Below are 21,401 nucleotides of genomic sequence, written 5' to 3' on the forward strand. Positions count from 1 at the left end.
GACGTAGATAATAGGACTTAGTTCACTTTATTCTTAATGGTATGTGGTAATAGAGCAAGCTTTCCCCATCGGTGTTTCTGAACACAATTCTCCTCTTTCCAAATAAACAGGACAGTTTGCTACAGAAGACCCTCCATGCCATGGCAATTTTTCACCCCCTAATAATGAGGGCCCATTTGATCTAGGCCCATGTGTTTTAGCCAGGTAGAAGCTGTGCTTTTTAGGCTTTGCGTCTTGTGTTTGAAATATGCTTGGAGGTGTTGCAGAAAACGAACAAAGACAGAGAGAGATGAATCATGTTTAATAAATCAACAGCGGTGCTAGTCTGGTGGTAAAGCCCTCGTGTCTCTCTCCTGTACTCTTCAATCAATCTTCATGTCGGTACCAGCTCCTTCAGCATTTTTACACTAGAATCAACCCTGGCTGGTACCACTACCACATGAACGCTTTACACTTTACACCACACTTTACTACACCTTTTTACTTATCATCACTTTCTCAGTTTCTCTTATTATTACTTACTTTATTGTATTATTATTATTTATTATTGTGATCTATGCTGCTACTTATTATGTACACATTTATATTTCTACTTATCTTTATTTACTTTATCTTGTATTGTTGCTGCAATGTGACTGTTGAGGAACCAAGCCTAGGAATTTTACTCTTGTGTACTTGTACAATAATATGTAATAAAAGTAATTCCTAATCAGATTCTGATCCTTCTATTCCTGCCTGCCTGTGAAGTAGCTGTTGCTGTGACTTATAAGCGGCCATATTGCAGAAAAAGTTGAACTCCCCTTTCCACCTTGTTTTCCCCTTTTGAATCCGTTTCCCTTACATCTCACATTCACACCGAGAGCCACGAGGAACCACTCGGCTTCAACTGAAAAATAGCCATATTGTTGTATTACCGTGTAACACCCCAGTAATAGCCTATGGCTGCTGTGTTTTGAGATATCCCAGCCATACTCACCAGTGCTATTTTCGGCAGGTATTCGTGGGTGAATACCAACATCAACACTCCGGCGCGTCCGGCCGCGAGCCCCGCGGAAACGGCGTGTCTCCTCGCCCGGCTCTGTGCACCACTTTACCGCTCTCCTGTCCACCGCTCCGGTCCCGTTATATCCCGTGTCGGTCCAACGGTGGCCCCCTCCATGCCCTGCTGTACCGGGTGCTACTCAAGTTGAACGCTACGGTTCTCCTCGGCTGCTTGTTGCTTTTCTCTTAGCCCCCAGCTCACTCAGTCAGTGTGTAGTGGGCTAGTTTGAGATTTTTTGAACGAAAGTCACTCCTCTCACACTGTGTTCCCTCCCCTCGAGGGGCCGAGCGTCGGCTGCTGTGGGTTCAACAGGCGGTCCAGTTGTGGTTCTTAATGAATGGCATCGAGACCTACTACACAACTATATGCTTCAATTAATACAAAAAATGTCCATACACAAGTAAATGCTTCAATTAATACTCAAATGTTCCCTTCGTTGAGATGGCTCCCTCTCTCTCACTCTTCTCTCTCATCCCTCCCTTCACCCCCCCCCCCCCAAACGCAAACTCATTGCAGAGCAGTTGAGAAATTCAGCAGCAATGTGTGATGATGAACCTAAACTTTACACAAGCGTTGCACGCACACGAACGTTGCCCCCCCCCGAGCCCCATCACTTATGCCTGCTTTGGTTAAATGCATAAATTCAAAAAGTAGACAGCCTTAAGAAAATGTAACTGAATCGGATACACATGCAAACAACACACGCACGCTCGCTCACACGTGCACACACACACACACACACACACGCACGCACACACACACACACACACACACGCACACACACACACACACACACACACACGCACGCACACACCCACACACACACACACACACACACACACACACACACACACACACACACACACACACACACACACACACACACACACACACACACACACACACACACACGCACATTAACGTCAAAGCGACAGCAGATGGCAGCATCGCACAGTCCATGGCGCTACTATACAGGACCTCCTTATTGTGAGGATCTGGATTTCTTAGCTATATACAGGTTTAATAAGTTGTGTTGTGGTAGAACCAGACGTCAGTGACTCTCAAATTGACTGATTGAGGAATTCCAGGCATAACAGCAATTGTGCAATAACGTTTCTTATTTAATGTAAATAACGTGTGATTGCTAGGGGACCATTGGAGCCTACACCCATGCGTCCATTCAAAAGCTGATGACTCGAGACAATGACAGACCTGCCTGTCACTTCAAAGTGAATCACCGTTATATCAACCACAGGTGAGACACTGGTGAGTCAGCATCCAGCATGAATGAATGAACCAGAGGTGTGTTCTGTTCGTACAGTGTTGGGTGTGTCCTTTATCAACTGAGAGCCCTTATGAGTTCAAATAAGTAGTTTGCAGCAATTGTGTCTTCGGTCTTGTAGTAGGCCTACATTATGAAGTTGTACCTCACTTCATTAAGCTTCTTTGGGAGTGGAGAGTTGCTAAAAGGGAGCGAGAGAGCAAAAGCTTACGTATAAGCAACCCAAAGGAAATGCCTCCGCTATGGCTCTTAGATATAACCTAGAAACACCTTTAAAAGGTTTGAATTACTTCGTTTGACAGGCTTTTTAAATGGGTATTTGAAAGAAATGCAACTTCTCGAAACCATAAATTATGATTGATGATTGACTTGAATTACAATTGAAAAAGGTGATCCGACAAAGGCATTTACAACACGGTATGTGTTGTAAAGTTTTAATTTTTATATATATTGTTTTTCAGCAGTTGCCCAGACATGAGCTTAACCATAATAAGGTATGTTACACATTGACGGACCACAGACAAACCCTCCCCCCTCAGGGCACGTTACCATGGAAACAGGCTCACTCCCGAGCTCCTTGCTCCTGTCTCTCATCGGATACAGCCTTCGACCCCCAAGCCGCCCCACCCTACACATACACACACACAACCCCCCAACCCATCCCAGCATATTCATACATCTACACTATTTTACAGCTATCGTGATCGAGTCATGTTTCTCTGTAGATGGTTGATTCTTAGACTATGAGGGTTAATATACATGTATCATATTATAAAGAGAGTAAAAGAGTAAACTACATGTTCTTCTCTCACAGTGGAATGAATGGCTTTGTTATCAGTATTCACTCCCTGTCAATCAAGCTTGCAGTAGTTCTGCTTGAAGCAACACATAAGAGAATGGACTAAGATAAATCCCATCAATAACATGAACATGGAAATAAGCTGACACCTAGGAGCTGAGCCCTGTCTGTCTGTGTGTCTGTCTGTCCTTGGACTGGAGTCTGGACCATATTTAATACCTGAACGTTTTGATCATTTGCCAGAGGGCGGCTGGGTGGCTGCTCTGCCGTGGAGTGTGAGATGTGGAGAACCAAGAAAGGTGTTCTCAACACACTCAACCCGCTCACCTTTTACAATAAACTCCTTAAATCTCCCCCTTGTCTTTTTCAGTGGATTGCACTGACAAAAACAATTCCAGTTTACAGTAGATAGTTGCACCATTTTAATCCCATTAAGGCTGTACACTGGGACCATTTATAATATATACAACATTCTTGATAACATGTCTCTACGAGGGAGAGGCAAGGGTTTCCACACTCAGAGTTAAAGCAGGAGCAAGATCTCTTCAGTGATGTCTACTCGGTTGTTCAACGATCAGCACTCACACATTGTTTGTGCGTCTTCCCCTCATTCAATTTGCTGTAAGTTGTTATTTCAGTGTTGACCTGCGATTGAAGTTGTTGTCAGAACCTTTAAAGTCCCATGGAGCTACGGTCAACAGAGTGAGTGACAAAGGCAGCTAACGTACTGTACGTACTGTGCATATAAATCAGCTTTCTGTGTTTAAAACGAAACCCATCTCCTTCAAACATTGACCTACTGCTCATACAAAAAACAACAAGATAGACAACTTTTCAGAGACAAGGTCAATTGTGGGACACAATGGTGACGAAAAAATAAACAAGACACAAGCTTAGACCACATCAAACTAAAATATAAGAATGCCTCCCGATAGTAATCTCCATGCCAACTGGCTCAGTCTCCAGACCTGAGCTGCTCTGTGCTCGCTCCTGTGTCTGGAGGCACACCAGCTGAAACCGGAGCTCGGGCATCAATAATACAGGGATAGATTAGTCAGCCTGCCCACATCCCCTCTGACTGTTTCTCTTAACCTCTGGCCATTAAAGAACCTATTTACAGGACATTAAACCCTACAACCCTGGACAGCACACCACAGCCTAACCAAGTGCCTGTCCGCTCCACTTGCACTTTCACGGATCAGAATGACAGTTTACTGTGTAGCTAATCAATCTCTGGATTCGTGGTGATCGTAAATGTGGCAAGGCAATTGGACATGGCCATACTATGCCATAATTATTTATATATATTCATAGTATATTTATATATATATGTATATCATATTTTTAAGGCATTTATATTAAATGACATGACACAAATGATTGACGCAGAAAAGTTGAAAACATGAAAAATGTCTCTGCCCTATAGTTGGAAGTAAAAATAAAATAAGAAAAAGATTGCACGTTCCTTAGACTTCAAAACAACTGTGATACACCCTGCTTCTGGTACCACGTCTTCTTCACCCCGCTCAGACTTGCTAGTGAATTTTATCATGAGGTGACACGTTTTAGAATCGCTTCATGCTTCAAGCTAATAAGAGGATCAATTAAAAGAATCGCGGTCCATTTAGTACCCCTCCCCCCAGTCCAAAGTCCCGGGATAAAAAATAGCAACCCGGGACGTCTGTACAGAGATATCATACGGAAGATCGAAGCAGTTTACATGTACCTGGTTGTTTGTCTTAAAGGGCACCACATTTCACAATCAGAAGTCTTTCACACAGACACACATTGAAAACATATGTAGACAGAGGGACACATACAAACACACACACACGCACCCACACAAACATTAACACAAACAGCAGTAGTGTGTGTGAACTTCAGTAGCGTGGTTTGGTCCGACTGTACAGATGTGTCCAGATGTCTTGAGTTGTGGAGGGGGTGTCAAGGCTGCTCTACTCATGCATGCAGATGAGGAGCATCATGAGACAACAAAGGGGAAGTGAGGACATCTAGCTGTGTGCCTCAAGGCAGTATGGGTAATAGAGTCTTTGCATCCAAAAAATCAGGCTGGCCAATCAGGATCCGTTATTTTTCAGCGGCGTTCATGAGGTTTTTGATGAGTGAATTCCCCTGTCCTTTAATAAATACATCGTCCTTGTTCAGTCCCAGCCATAACAGTTATGATAGTTGCGTCCCATCGGTACTTCCCATAACTGGGAAGGTCTTGGGAAAAATGTCCAGAGACCGAGAAACATAAATAGCTTTCAAAAAAATCTTTCCAAATGAACATATATATATATATATAGTTATATACACATAGTATAGTCCCTAGCCATCGCTCCACATTTGTTTACTGTGCGGCAGTGGGTGTGGCAGTGTTGTACGTTGCCAAGGAAACATTGGAAGAGGAGGAGGTGAGGCTCTTGGGGGTCTGGCACCTGCACAGAGAAGGAGGAAAATGTATTACCGACGTCCCTCATGGCTGTGGATAGCCTTATGAAGACACTGCAGAATGCACCGTACATTGTTGCTCTTTCACCCTTGTGAGGCCATCTCTAAACTAAACATTCAATTGGGACTGCTTGGAAAGGGTGTGCAAAACTAAGGGCAAATAACCAATTGGGTTTGATCCTGAGCAAGCCAAACGGCCCAGGAATAGACACAGGAGAAGCAGATGGTTTCAAGCTACTGACTGAGTGATTGATTTTCTTTCCAAGACATTAAAAGATAGATAAGATAAACTCGGATAAGATAGCTTGATTAGCATTCATGGATGAAACGTTTGATAGAATTGGCATTTATAATGGCCTTAACCTCTTAATGGCACCAAAATAAATAATATTTGGGTACGTTTATGCAAATTAATACCTTATTTGTCTAGATTTCTCTTAAACTTGTTTAATGCCTAGTTGGCTTACCAGGAGCGAGACTTTCGGACACGGCTAGCTTTGTCCTTGGTCGGAGAGTTGCCTGCCGAGACAGTATGGTTGAGCTCCGCCTCCGGCGAGCGGTCCAATGAGACAGTGGTGGGCGGAGTCACGTCCAGTTCTAGAAACATGATATTCTCGGCCTGCCGAAGAAAACAGGCATGAATAACTTCAGTCAACTCGCAGTGAATAAATAAAGTGGTTATGGATTATGAGATATCCATACAGAATTCAACCTACCCTGTATCTGGAATGAGCCCCCATCGCTATGGCAACCCTGGCGTACTGAGTGATTGGTCTCTTGTATCCCACTGCAGAAGCAGGCCGCTTCTTCATCTGGGAGAGTTTGCTGAACATGTTGTAGGAGGAAAGGGGGGGGGGGTAATCAATAACGACAACATCAGCATATTCTTCTTCCTCATTCTAGACCATTGTAAGACACGATGGAAAAGAGTTGAACGGCAACCCCATCTTTAATCAATGTCTTTAGCCCCAATGAGACATTTTGGGCTGATTTTGTTGTCTTGTTGGCAGCACCACAACAAATGAGGTATAGTAACTGATTCATGCATTCATCTACGCCTGGCCCCTTGTCATGACGGGACACTTTAAATGCAGCATAATTAGGTCATGATAGCATTCTGCGTGAAGCACAACTGAAAACATAAAGAGATAAACATCTGAGTGGATAACAACACAGGACTGACAGGGACTCCAATGGGGGCGGGGGGATCATGTGCTCGCTCCTCTGCCTGGTACTTAGGGTTAGTCATCGCCTCACAGTGAAACAGAGCCCCCCCCCCCCCGCTCACCTCTCGGCCGGGACCAGGGGCTGGAACCTCCACTGGTCCTCCTCCGTGTCAAACGTCAGCCGGCTCATGATCTTGTTCTTCTCCTCGGGGGGGATGAAGTTCTCGATGATCAGGTACCTGGAGACATAAACGCAGACGCTGATAATGATCTGCTCTTTGCAAATCAAATTACCCCTCCGCCAGGCACACAATCGTGCACGTAGGCAAGCATCCACACCCACCAACGCACGTAAGCACTTTCATAACATGCACACAGAACATCATCGGGTTGGATTTGATCATGTACCAATAACCATGAATTTTTCATTTCACTCATTTTTTATTTTATTTTATTTAACCTTTAAACCTTTAACCAGGAGAAGTCTCTAATGAACTCAGAACCATTCAGTTTGCCTGATTACTTTCAATGAATAATTGTAAATCAGTATGTGTGTGTGTGTGTGTGTTTGTGTGCGCAGTTGTGCGTGTGGTTGTGTGAAAAGCGGACGCAGGGTGAAATTTAACCAGAGCATTAGTGTCACTCACTTGAACTTGAGCTCTCGAGTTAGCTCATTCTGAGTCTGCTCCAGCTCCTGTCTGCTCCTCACGTGCTCGTCGTTCACGTCCTGGATCTCTGCCTTTATGCACTGCAGCTTGGCATAGAGCTAGGGAGAGAGAGAGACAGGGAGACACAGAGGCCGAGAGAGAGAGAGAGAGAGAGAGAGAGAGAGAGAGAGAGAGAGAGAGAGAGAGAGAGAGAGACATAGAGACCGAGAAAGCAGGGAGACATAGGGGAGACAGAGAGAGACAGAGAGAGAGACAGAGAGAGACAGAGAGAGAGAGAGAGAGAGAGAGAGAGAGAGAGAGAGACATAGGGGAGACCAAGAGAGAGAGAGAAAGAAAGAGAGAGTGGGAACACGAGAGACAGGTGACCTTCTATCATCAGGGACTTAAAGATAAAGATGAGTCTGCACAGAGTGCCAGCTCCGGTTACCCGTGGCAACAACGAGTGCATCAGCAGAATCCTTTGCGAGAAATAAAACTCTAAGAACACATTAAAAAATGATTACCAGTCGGAGCTTGGCAGCCAGAGCCGCCAACCCCCTCTGTCCCCCCCCCCCTGGTCCGCCTGTCCCCCTGCTCAGCTTTCAGGTTGGACTTTCTCTGAGCCTTCCCCACGGATCACCGCCCCATTAACCCCCTGGGCTCGCTTTTGCCCTTAGCCCGAGGTCGCGTGCTTCCACTCGGTCCAAGCCCACCACAGCTAGGAACCACTCTGCAGCCTAGCAGGCCCGGTGGCTACGATCAGAGCCGAGGAGTACAAGACCGCCCTAACTGATTGTCAGTGAGCAGTGGTATGAATTGAAGAGAATCGCTCTCTAGCAAGAGTTGCGACTGCAAATGTGTAGGACGAGAAGTATAGGAGGTCATCTGTTGTTTGGATACACCAGTGTCTCCGCTGTGCAGCAGGACAGAACGGCTCAGCCGCAGTTATAAATAAATGCAATTCAAAACAAAAGAGAGGGGAAAAAAGTGAAATGACTAACCGTGGAAAATATTTGAGGTTTCAGTGTTTGTGTTCGAGGCATGGGGACTTGGAAGGTCAGGGTTCAGAGGTCAGTGGGTCACGGGCCAGGGTGTAAGGGTTTAAGATGACGCCCTGACATTGTGGGGGGTCGGGTCTTGTGAAATTGTGTGTGTGTTTGTGTGTTACCTTCTTGAGTTTCTTCGTCTTGGCTTCCACCTCCTGCTGCAGAGAGGTGAAGGTCTCTCGTAGCTCCAGGAACTCCTCATCTTGGGCTAAAACCTGCTGCTGGATCTCCCTCTCCCTACTGGACTGGAAGACCACAACACAACGGGCCCATTGCATCCAACTGATGATGGACTTATGTCGGAAATAGATTTTTTCTTTATTTATTTTTCTTTATTGTAGTCATTTTCTTAGAATCTATCTAACATTGTTTTGTATCAATTGAATAGTAAAGGCTAGCTAAACCATAGCTTCCTTAACAGGGAATGCTTTTTGTGGAGTGTTCGTGGATGAAAGATGGCCTCACATGGCCCAAGTCTGACTGATCAGACTGAGTAAGGCTGCATATCCACACATTGAGCCAACAATGGGCACATGTTAAACCAGCCATCACCACACACACTCAGATCTACTGCATTGGAAATATGGAGCACCGTTGATATGTATCATTTTCTGCAAACGTTCACAATAAACCAGTTCTCCAACACCACCACCCTGGGTCTTTGCCTGAAGGAGCATAGTCAACGCAACTGTGGCAGCCAACTAGGTGGGGTGTAGCACTGGCATTTCCACACTTATGTTTGCATCTAGATGCAGTAATTGTATTGATGCAGTCAATTTATTCACCAGCGATGATAGAAGTATGCAGAATCTTGTCAATCCAAAATCGAAAATAAATACTTTTACTATTTTGTCTAATCAGTCGTCAACAATTGACCGTATACATTTGTTAATTGTCATTTCATTGAATTTTACCTGCTCAGCAATCTCCTGCCTCTTCATCTCCAGCATCTTCTGTTGTTCATTGGTGTGATCCGTGATGTTCTTCCCTCCAACCAGCAGCTTGCTTTCCATGGCCTAGCATACGCACAACACCACACAAACTTGATTACACATCCGGTAAAGTTTGTGGAAAAACAAGAAGGATCAAGGCAAAGGTATGTCATGCCAGTACTTTAAACCGGATGTTTTGAAGGTGAAACACCTACTGCAGTGTACCAGTGTCCCAGAGGTTAAGAGGCAATACGACAGAAGGATAACCAGTGAAGGCTGTTATTTACTCACATTTTAAATAAATAATCTGAGACTTCAATTTAAGATTTTCGAAATGATGAAACAATTCTCGCTATTGGCTGAAAAAAATCATGTCAATCCCAACGATTTTAGATCATCAATATACAACCCCCATGCTTACGGAGCATTGATGGAAATGACATTGGTTTGTAGGCTACATTTTGGTGATCGTTTTCGAGGAGCAATTCTGCTTTTTGCATTTCTTCAGGCACTGCATCTCTTGTTACCGTGGAGATTACAGGCTGAGGGTTTCTGGTGATGTAATCTGTTGTTGAACGGAATTATGTTCAGATACAAGCACACACACACACACACACACACACACACACACACACACACACACACACACACACACACACACACACACACACACACACACACACACACACACACACACACACACACACACAGTCATATACAGTCACACACACAGTTAAGTCATTATCTGTCCCTGAGACTTGTCCTGAAGGCACAAAGTATACGCTAACACAAACAGAGGGGGACAGGGAGAGAGAATGACATGGCATTAGTGGGAAACATTGGAAAAAAACAAGGACTCTGAGGAAAGGATGGTGGGTAAAAGATGGAGTGAGGCCCAAAGAAGGGGTTGAGGCTGCTTGTGTGGGTCACATTCCAACCTCATGGAACCACACAAAAGCCTTTTTGCTTAATGTGTGCGTGTGTGTGTGTGTATAAATGGACCGAAAAATGCTTAATGTACAATAGACACAGAGAAACACACATTTGACATGCGTGCACGTGCACGTGCACACACACACACACACACACACACTGAGTGTACAGTGATGTCCTTCAGAGAGAATGCATCCGCAGCAGGTCTTTACAAAAAGCCTCTTTGTTCACTGCTGCCTTTGTGCTCTGTGACTAGTGTGTGTGTGTGTGTGTGTGTGTGTGTGTGTGCGCGTGTGTTTGTGTGTGTGTTTGTGTGTGTGTGTGTGTGCCTGTCCATGTATATTGTGTGATACTCTATGTGTATGCTTGCTTAGTTTGTGATGTGCCATAAACAGTAAGCTTCATTAAAGGGCTGATTCATCCATCATGGATTCCCTGCCTAGCCCTGTTTTCTCTCTTTCTCTCTCTCACTCTCTTGCCCTCTCTCTCACCATCCAAGTCCCTCTAAGTGGTTATGTGTCTCTCCTCCCCCACTTGTCCCAGATAGACCAGTTTTTTATGCAGGGATTTAAATGTGCACTGTTTCTAAAAGTCAGATACAAATTAACTGCTGGTAGAACCGAAATCACCCGCAATTGTATAGAGTAGGTCAGAGTGAATTTCAGTATAGGCCCAGTGCCCAGTGTGTGCGTGCGTGCGTGTGTGTTTGTGTGTGTGTGTCTCTCTCTCTCTCTCTCTCTCTCTCTCTCTCTCTCTCCGTCTCCCTCCCTCCCTCTCTCTGTCTGTCCATCTAAGTGGTTGTGTGTCTGTACTCTCTGTCTATTCTGTATCATATAGCCTGCCCCCTCTTCCTATTACCGGATAGACCCGTTTTTGTGCACGCATTAAAACGTGCATTGTTTTATAAGCGGGAGCACTGACATTTTTTAACTTCTATGCTACACAATAACCATTAGCCTCCAGCGTAGGACAATTAACAAAGGAGCTAGTGATTTTAGGATTGAATATCCTATATTATGGAGTTTGAGCAAAACAACTTTTCTCTTTCTTCTTTTTAAACAGTGCTTTCAAACACAGTTTGCTGTGTAATCTGTTTACCAAAGTGGCCTTGTTAAAAGGGAATCCTGACTGCTAATCCATTAATGCTACCTTATTGGAAAGCGTCATTTGCAAAAAGGTCAGCTGATCCACTAATGGGCTGAACAAGACGCTATTGATGCCGATTGAGGCAGGGCTATTCTCAGCCGAAGCCCAGTTTTATTGGCCAACACCAAAAACACACAAGAAAGTATATTTCCTACTGCAGTCAGTGTCTGATGAACCCATTCTTTATTAGAGTAGATTGAAGCATTTGATGTTCACCATGTTAATGAATACCCTCATGTTACATAGATCTAACGGGATTTCTGGGTCCTGTCAGGAATGAACAATTTCAGTCTGGAGATCTCAAGCGAACCTGGCCAACTATAAAAGGCTTTGGTTTACAGTCACGGTGAGTGCACAACACTGAAGGCCATGTCCACAATACACCAGATACATTTACAAACACTGTATTCGTTTGAAAAGATGACGCACGGTATTTTTTAATCTATTTTGGTTCTTCTCTCATTCATAAAAGCCCGGAACCCTTGAGATGGGGACTGATGTCTGGTTCCTGCCACCCTTATACGTCATCATTTCCCGGAAAAAGGAATGGGTCAACGCCATTACATGACATGGTCTCAGAAGGATTTCATGGATTGGAGAAGATGGGAAGGAGGAGATGTGAAGGAGGGGGGGCTTCGGGGATGACTCAAACCCCAGGAGGCTAACCATAGGCAGTGATGTCATTAGATTCATTTCCTGGCAAAGCCTTCGTGGTCAGAACGGTGGCCGAGACATAAACACACACACACACACACACACACACACACACAATACACTCACACACACACACAAACACACACAATACACTCACACACACACACACAACACACACACACATATATGCATGCACTTGCATACAATGGTTGGATGGATACATTGCTAATTTCCAGTATACCACAGAGCTAGTAGTCTGAAGGCCAGAGAGCTACTGTACTGATGCTATCAAACAACCCTCTGATAGACCCCCCCCCACCACCACACACACTCCCCTTATTCCTGTCCCCCCACCCACTGCCAGCCATGGAGAATTCATCTGTGTCCAGCCCCAACTGCAAACATAAAGCAGGCTTTGTACTTTGCAGTTTGTGCGTGTGCGTGGGTGTGTGCGTGTGTGTGAATCCTCATTATCTGTCCTCCTTGTTGTTACTGTATCTGAAATATGGGATTGAGGTTGCAGTTATTGACTAAGCCTGTGCAAATGGGCACTTAAAGAGTTTCAAAATAAATACCAAATATCGAACCACGTTGTCCAATTTCTTTGTTCAATACATGGTGATATATAGACGAGACGACGAGAGTCAAAGAAAGGCTCTGTAGTATAATTTCATTATGGTAGCCATACATGTTGTGTCGGTTCTTGCCTCTTACAGCCGTGCAGAAGACACAGTTACAAAGGGATTGGGGTATATCAGTGTGTGTGTATGTGGTCACCTGTAAATTGTTGAATGCATTAGACTTTTGATATTATGAAAATAATTCTCAAAAATAATATCCTTATAATACAAAATTCACCACTAATATTAGTATTTCTGCCTGAGTTTCTGCATGTGTATATCTTTCCGGTTAGTCAGACTCAAGTCCCTCCCACCCTGTTGAGGGGGGCTGCATCAGTCAGCCAATCAGAGCCAGGCTAGTCCCTGCTGGAGAGGATGTCCATGCTGCTATAAATACACCAGGGCCATAATGTGGAATGAGTGTGTTTGTGTGTGTGTGTGTGTGTGTGTGTGTGTGTGTGTGTGTGTGTGTGTGTGTGTGTGTGTGTGTGTGTGTGTGTGTGTGTGTGTGTGTGTGTGTGTGTGTGTGTGTGTGTGTGTGTGTGTGTGAGAGAGAGGAAAAGGGAAAGATTAGGATAGTAAGACAGGAAGAAGAAGGAATGAAGGGGCAGAATCAGAAATTGAGACCGTGTGTAAGGTGGATAGATCAATAGATGAAACCCCCAGCCACAAAGAGCTTTGAACAAAAGCTTTGACAATCATGTTGATTTAATTAAAAGAAGAAAGCTTAACGATCTGTTTGCTATCAATCTCGTGGCCAGTCCAACAACTGCAGAGAAATATTAAACCTTTCATCTTTTCAAATCAACCCATGAAGGACAGCAGCACCGATTACACACCTTTATGATAATAATAATAATAATAATAATAATAATAATAATAATAATAATAATAATAATACATTTAATTTATAGGACCTAAGGCCCAGCAGATGTGCTCCTCTGTCGCAGAAATAATAACCTCATATGTCAAACCAGGCGTATATAACATCTGTATCATACAAGCATATAACTATTTTTAGATGTTCAGTCTATGTTCCCCTCTTAGCCAAGGTGCTGTTCTGTAAGGATACAAAATAGCAGCAATATTAATAGCTATAATACATATATTCTATAAGGTTTTAATTGGGTTTAATCAGATAAAGGACAAAGACTCTCTCTCTCTACCATCGATCTAGTCACTGTCTCCTTGCAGGGGGGTAAGGGATGGATAGTGCATATACACACACACACACACCCACACACACACACACACACACACACACACACACACACACACACACACACACACACACACACACACACACACACACACACACACACACACACACAAGAAGGACACACGTTAACTATTCATCAATATTTCAGTGGTGCAGCATTCCATGCTGACAGATGTAGAGCTGCCTCTCCTCCAGCGTCCACACACACACACACACACACACACACACACACACACACACACACACACACACACACACACACACACACACACACACACACACACACACACACACACACACACACACACAACCTCCCTCATCAGCCTTCTCTAATTAGGCAGGAAGGCAATATATATAAACAGGAAACAGAATCGTTCTACCCAGTAGGATGTGTGTGTGTGTGTGTGTGTGTGTGTGTGTGTGTGTGTGTGTGTGTGTGTGTGTGTGTGTGTGTGTGTGTGTGTGTGTGTGTGTGTGTGTGTGTGCGGGTGTGTGTGTGTGGGTATCTGTCTGTTTGCGTGCATGCAAATGCACATACATGTTCCGTTTCGTGAAGAACATGTATTTGTTTTAGCGCATATGGGGGGGCATATTTCCCATGAGGTAATACCAATTGTATCTGAGCAAACATATGGGCTCAGAGGAAGCTGGCAGGAAGTTGTCCAGCCACATGACACACTGGCCACAGACAGCATTCTGAGAGCACAGACATCCACTGCAGCTGCTGCAGTCGACCAATGGATGGCATTCATAAACATAACGATGAGCTTGCTTGCTGTGCTTACACTTTCACAATGCACTGATTCATAATAATAGTGGACTAGACAGAACAATATGAATAATAATAAAACAATAAAACATTAAAAAACACTTCCACTCAAATGTAAAAAGGAAGGTTGTATTGTGGTCGACAATGGTTGAGTTTTGAATCGATGGAAAGAGATAGACAATTTTACCCCCTTTTAACCTACTTCTAGGGCGGCTAACCTACTTACACAACATGGGAAAGGTTAACAACGGATGGACGACTTCAGCGGATACAGAGTTTAGAGCGATGAGGGAATTGAGTGAGAGAGAGAGAGAGAGCGAGAGCGAGAGCGACAGAGAGAGAGAGAGAGAGAGAGAGAGAGAGAGAGAGAACATACACACACAACACACATAGGGGTTGAACAGAAAGGGAAAAAGAGACATTAAAATGGAGAAAGATAAATATTGAGTAAGAAGGATGTAGGAAGAAAATGACATTAAAAAAGTCAACTTTAAAGGTGAGAGCCATACACATTGTTAAAGAATTTGGAATAGAGGGATGAAGACAAAAACTGAGGAAGAGAGAGAAAAAGAACGCAGAGTTAAAGAGCAAGGGAGGGAACAACTATCTCATTCTGACCCATAAAAGTCCTAAGAATAGTCCACCTGACCCAGGAACAGAGTCTCTCTTCTGCATCTGACCGGCCCAACAGAAACAGCACCCATAACGTCAGACAGGCCAACACCCTCAGGTATACAAACCCCCACACCAAATTCACCCACACAGCAGCACGGGCTGGGAAACAGAACGTCCCGTCCACCTCTCCTCCAAAACTGCATGGAGAAGATACCTTGTACTTTATTTCTGAAACATATCCAAAGGAATAATGTATCTTACTAATATTTCTGCTAAAGAGTAGGCAGAAATACTGCATATTTTGAGTATACTTTCGCAATCATTAAGATTTCCTGTTGTGTGGCAGAAATCATCTTCCACGAAAAAGAAGGAAAATACCTAACATTGCTATCTGTCTCCAAGCCTTGAAGAAAATGAAAAAAAATATATTTTATATATTTCAAGTGCACCCTGCTGAGTTTCATCAGCCAGTGTGCAGAATTTCCCATCCGGGATTCATTCTTATCTTATCTGAACAACGAAACACTGTGTTGGAGAGTGTCAAAAACAAGAGTTGACAAGAGAAGCCTGACTTAAAAAATACACACATAAAAAAAACATCTCTGGGACCTACCAAAGCAGGTGGTAGTCTGGGGAAAACATGTACCGTGTACAGGTTCCATGGCACTGGGAAGCTTTTATTTTGAAAAGACCCATCATGGCAGCTACCAGCGAGATACCATCACAACGCCAACACAACGGTTCCGTCAATATGGGGAGTAGCTCGCAGATGGAGCTTGGCTCCACCTGGGAAAGAAGGAAGACCTTTCCAATAACAGCTCCCTGCAGTGGACCAGCTGACTCAACCCAGCTTGGATAATGCTCTGACCTACTTGTATGTGTAAATGTGTGTGTGCATGTGTGTGCCTGTGTGTGTCTCTGTGTGTGTACGTTTGTGTCCGTGTGCTTGCCTGATAAAGCAGGGCCAAGTGAGTTTTAAAAATACAGTATGATAATGTAATGCATTTAAAATGTAATATTTCTCCGAGCTATTTCTATTAGCTGGCGTTTTCTTTCACTGATGCCTTGCAGTCTCGTACCTCTGCCTAGCAACCACTCTAGCTCTGCCTAGCTCTCTATACCCACGGGAATAGAGAGCCGAAAGAGAATAATGCAATGTTCAGGGCTATGGGTTTTTGATTGGTTGGCCAATTTCGTTTATAGCCAATCAGAGAAAAAGGTCTTCAGAGTTCAGTTTGGACTGAATAATGGAGACTAGGAGCACTCAGATCATGATGTAGCTTGAAGAAGGAGTTAAAAGACCTATACATTTTACTTGATGCCATGATAAGACTTATTTACACTCTCCAAAATATATATATTTTTGAAGGTATTATTTGCAGGCTACCTTCTTTATCCACCTGTAAACAAATCACCCCATATCACAAAAACAATGCAGGCCCAAAACCGAGTGAGGAAACAAGTAATCAATCATGGTAATCTGGTGCCACTTACTGTCTGGCTAACACATGATCCATTGTTGTTCAAAAGCAGTTTATAGCGGCTCTGTTTTGAGTTGCACTTGAACCGCAATGCAAGGCTCAGCATTATACTGAGACATCACGACACCAGCCGTGTCCTTTCAATGAACCTGGCTCATTGTTGTTGTTGGGCCCTAACAAATGTAGCGATCACATCTACTGTATTGATATGAACGGCTCCAGTGGACAGAATGGATTGGCTTCAACAGGATCAACTGCTCTATTTAAGAATGATCATTGGTGTCCAGATCTGGCACAGCCATGCTGTAAGGCCAGAATAGTACTATGGGTACAATATATATGCACCAAATCCAACCCTTTGCCATGGGAATAAATGGGATAATGATTCTCTTTCAAAAGGGCCGATCCAGGTCATTTCCAGCCACATCAATATCCTGAGGCTGAGTGGTACAGTAAATTCAGTCCTTTATGTGTCAACTGGATTTTGGATTCATGATTCTTTTCTTGTTCATATCTATATTCAGCTATATTTTGATTTATGGACGAATCAGTGTCCTGCAAAAACACATCACGCAGGCTTTTATATAATAAGAGTATGAATACAATAAACAATGTAGAAGACATGCCAGTTTGTCCTTGAGGCACACTGTGTTGTGATATTGTGAAACTGTCCAGGTCATTAGTCAAACGACCAAGGGTACCACAGTGGGTAACACGCAGGTTCCATGCCGCCATTGTGTTTGCTTTGTCAGGAGAGAGCGGACACTCTCGAACGCACAAGATTATACAAAGACAAAGGAACAATTGCTAAGCCAGCTCCTATGATGAATCAGGGACTTACAAACGCTCTGTAGGCACTCCTGTCAGTGCTTATTTAACTGTACTTTCTGGTCCTCTTGTTCACAAAGGGAGATCAATGCTTCATCTAAAGCTCTCTATACCTTATAGCAAAAGTCTGTGTCTGTGTGTCGCGTTTCATCATAACGTTTCACGTTATAATGACACACCATGCCCCTTCTAATACTCTTCATTTGTTGTTTCTTTGTGATTTACGTAACGTGCCTTAGTAGTGTATTCAAATTGGATTGGACTGTAGCAAGCAAGGTTTTATACACAGTGAGCTGAGATGGTTTGATCAGTCAGGATACAAAACAATAGACTGCAGTCAGCCGTTCTGCACTGATTTATTGACTTCATGTGGGCATGAATCAGTCGTTAAAGCAAGTCCCACTGCGCCCCACTGTGTGTGTGTAATGTGTATGTGTGTGTGTGTGTGTGTGTGTGTGTGTGTGTGTGTGTGTGTGTGTGTGTGTGTGTGTGTGTTCGTGTGTGTGTGTGTGTGTGTGTGCGTGTGTGTACATGAGTGTACACACAAACATGCTGTATATTTGTCTATGTTTACAATTCTTAAATGACTGCAGTTATTTGAATTCATTGAACAACGACTAACCTTTTTTGTCATTTAAACAGAGAAGACATAAATGGTCTGTGACCAGTCCAGCAGCTTAACTCACATGATCTTGTCATAAGCTACAAGTCTTTGCTGATGACTCCTATGATTACACAGATCCACTTGCCTGTGTGAAAGAGATGTGGGTGTGGGCGTGCGGTAGAGGGTAAGAGTATGTACAAAGTGTGTGTGTGTCTGTCTGTCTGTGTCTGTGTGTGTCTGTGCCTGTGAGAGAGAATGGGTACATGAGTGTACATGTTGTGTGTGTGCACCTATTGCAACCCTCTGAAAACGTTGCCCTGTGAACATGTGACATGTTCTGTAGAATGTGAAATGCTTGAGAGAATACCATGTCATTGATTTCCATGGAGTGTACCAAGAATTCCTTTTTGACTAAGAGAGGGGGAATTTAATGCTGAATTTCGCTAGAATCTGATCTCAGCGACAGCAATGAAAATATATGGCACCAGATGAGGTAATTTGCCATTTGCTGACATCACCTGGAACTCTTTCAGCCAATCATAAAGTGCTTATAACCAACCCAGCAATGGTTTCCCAAGCTTGATTTAGGAATGTGCTTGATTCAGGAATATGTGATTTCATCACGGACTCCTGCGGCTCACCTTGTACTTCGCGCTCAGCTGTTCGGCGGCCTCTTGCTCCTTCCTCAGATCTCCCATCATCCTCTCCTTCTCTCCCAGCAGCCTTTGCTTCTCCTCCGCCAACAGGGAGCGGTCACCCCGAATGGCCTCCTTCTCCCGCTCCAACCTCTGCTCCTCCTGCTTCACGTACTCCCGCCCCTCCTTCTCCACCTCCTCCTCGCCCTCCGTGTCCCCCTCGCCCTCCCACCCCTCCTCGCCATCACCCTCCTCCTCCTCCTCCTCCTCCTCCTCGCCCTCCTCCTTCCTGTGCTTGCTCCGCCCCTTCCTGTGGTGGAGCTGCGCCCGCAGGCGTGCGATCTCCATCTGGAACTCTCTGAGGAGCGCGTCCTTGGGGTCCTCGTTGACGCGCGGCTGGTTCTGGATGTTCTTGGCGCGGTTGGCGTAGCGCAGCGTGGTGAGCGTCTCGTCGTAGTGCTGGGGCGCGGGGCCCAGAGTGGCCACCATCACCGTGCGGGCGTTGCCCCCCAGGGAGTCCTGCAGCAGCCGGGTGAGCTTGGAGTCCCGGTACGGCACGTGGCCGCTGCGGCCGTCCGCCAGCGCCGAGATCACGTTGCCCAGCGCCGACAGCGACAGGTTGATCTTGGCCGCCTCCTTCAGGCGCTCGCCGCGGACGCCCGTCTTGGCCTGCCGCTCGCTGCCCGCCAGGTCCACCAGGTTGAGCCGGCCCACCCGGATGTGCTTGCGCCCGTCGGGGCCGGGCTGGCTGCACTCCACCGTGATGAGGAACAGGGTGTGGGAGCGCGACGAGTGCTCGTTCATGTCGGTGGCGGCCACGGCCCGCGCCTGGTTGCCCACGTTCATCACCTCCTCGATCTCCTTCACGCTCTTGCACACGCAGGACGTCAGGTCACGCACGTACACCCCCGTGTCCGGGCTCTCCCGCAGCTCCAGGGCCCGGGCCCCGGAGTGGTTGGGGTCCAGGAGGTCCCGCACCTCCTCCCTGTAGATCTCCAGGTAGGAGGCCCGCACCAGGTACTGCCTGTCGGACTGGGAGCGTGAGATGTGGGTGAAGATGTGGTCAAAGGCATTGGGTATCACGCCCCGTTGATCTGGGTCCATCCAGGCCCCCTGCATGGTGTGTGTTTTCCCCGTGCCGGTTTGTCCATAGGCAAAAATGGTGCCATTGAATCCTGCCAGCACAGAGTCGATGAGGGGCCGGACGCTCTCGTCGTACAGGTCTCGCTGCTTTGAGTTGCCGTCGTAAACCGCGTCGAACGTAAACGTTTTTTGGGGTTCGCTTGGCGGCGCCCGGGGGTTCCGTAGCACCACTTGGCCTAGCCGCAAATCCATGTCCACTATGCTACCCGCCGACGACACGTTCGCCTCCTCTTTACGGCTCAGCGGGCGGCAGCGGACCACCACCTTCACAGACTCGCTGCTCTTATTCTTCGACATCATGAATCTTCCTTCGAGCTGTAAAGCAACAATATGACGATGGCTCGGCCTAGCAACACAAATACCAGACCGTAATAAGGCCAATGATGAAACCTAATTATGTATGTAGAGACTCTAATTAGCCAAAATGACCTGATATATCTACGTGGGACTGTGAGTTGGGCTACCCGTTCATTGCAAAAGGGATATAAATGTAAGCGACTGTCGCTTTCTGTCCTACCACAGCCGGCCGTACTGGTTCTGATGTGGATCCGTTTTCTTCATCTGCATACGGTCACAAGCTCTCACGCGCTATAGGTCGACGCTCCATTGCGGATGAAGAAGAAAAACATGTCCGAATTGATTCTCTGGCAAAACGTAATACAAATCCATTCATCGAAAGGGGTTACGTTCGTGGGAGCTACCCGGCGTATCTACCGCGGTTCACACGCCCAATAAAACACTGTCCGCATCTCCCTACCATCGGCTCGCGGATGCTCAGCCCGTAGCGGCTCCCTGTCTGTCTGTGCTGCTGCCGCGCTCCCTCTACTGAGCAGCACGCGTACATGAACGCGCGTGCGCACACTCATGCATGAACGCGTACCAACACACACACGCATGCACGCACGCACTCACACGCACAAACACAAACACACTTCAAAGACTATACCACACCCCACATTACTGCGGACGGGAAATATTGAATCATGGGATATGAAGTTGCATTTGACATCAGTGCAACTTCACTGCTCCTAAAATCCACTTTTCACTAATGAGTGACTTTATGAATTAATTAGTCCTCAAAATTGGCTATAAGTGTACACAGTCTAATCTAAACATGAATCCCGTAATAATTAATTTATAAGTATCTGGTAGACTTGGAGTAGTCTTAGGTGCACTTCGATAACGTAATGTTAAACATGTAAATTATATTTCATTGAAAATAGTCCTATGTTCTTATTACTAATACTGACGGTTCTAATACTAATACTATTGTAAAATACTCATATGGCCTACACCTAGTCCTTCCAGGATTCCAGATGAACTAGGCCTACTAGATGTGGCTCTTCCATGTGTAGGACTATCGGTAGGCATTAGTGCTGGATACTA

General features: G+C 45.2%; 2 protein-coding genes across 6 annotated transcripts in view; both read right to left on the bottom strand.

Moving 5' to 3' along the window:
- Positions 1–1,495, bottom strand: part of dtnba (dystrobrevin, beta a) — a 27,676-nt gene extending 26,181 nt beyond the window's left edge. For 2 of the 5 annotated variants that reach the window (XR_003974362.1, XM_030345883.1), the window contains exon 1: positions 977–1,493. The gene's annotated coding sequence lies outside the window, so the exon portion shown is untranslated. Of the gene's footprint in view, positions 1–976 lie in introns of all 5 variants that reach the window. The other 3 variants (XR_003974365.1, XM_030345884.1, XR_003974364.1) reach the window with 2 other exon arrangements.
- A 1,249-nt stretch (positions 1,496–2,744) lies between these two features.
- Positions 2,745–20,851, bottom strand: kif3ca (kinesin family member 3Ca). Its single transcript, XM_030344873.1, has 8 exons — positions 18,879–20,851; positions 9,351–9,452; positions 8,559–8,681; positions 7,391–7,509; positions 6,866–6,982; positions 6,294–6,402; positions 6,045–6,196; positions 2,745–5,564 (listed from the first exon to the last, which is right to left on the bottom strand). The coding sequence occupies exons 1-8, from the start codon at positions 20,313–20,315 to the stop codon at positions 5,477–5,479; spliced, it is 2,247 nt and encodes a 748-aa protein (XP_030200733.1). The 5' UTR covers positions 20,316–20,851; the 3' UTR covers positions 2,745–5,476.
- Between the last annotated feature and the right edge of the window lie 550 nt (positions 20,852–21,401).

The sequence above is a fragment of the Gadus morhua genome, chromosome 21, assembly GCF_902167405.1.
Source record: "Gadus morhua chromosome 21, gadMor3.0, whole genome shotgun sequence".
Taxonomy (NCBI): domain Eukaryota; kingdom Metazoa; phylum Chordata; class Actinopteri; order Gadiformes; family Gadidae; genus Gadus; species Gadus morhua.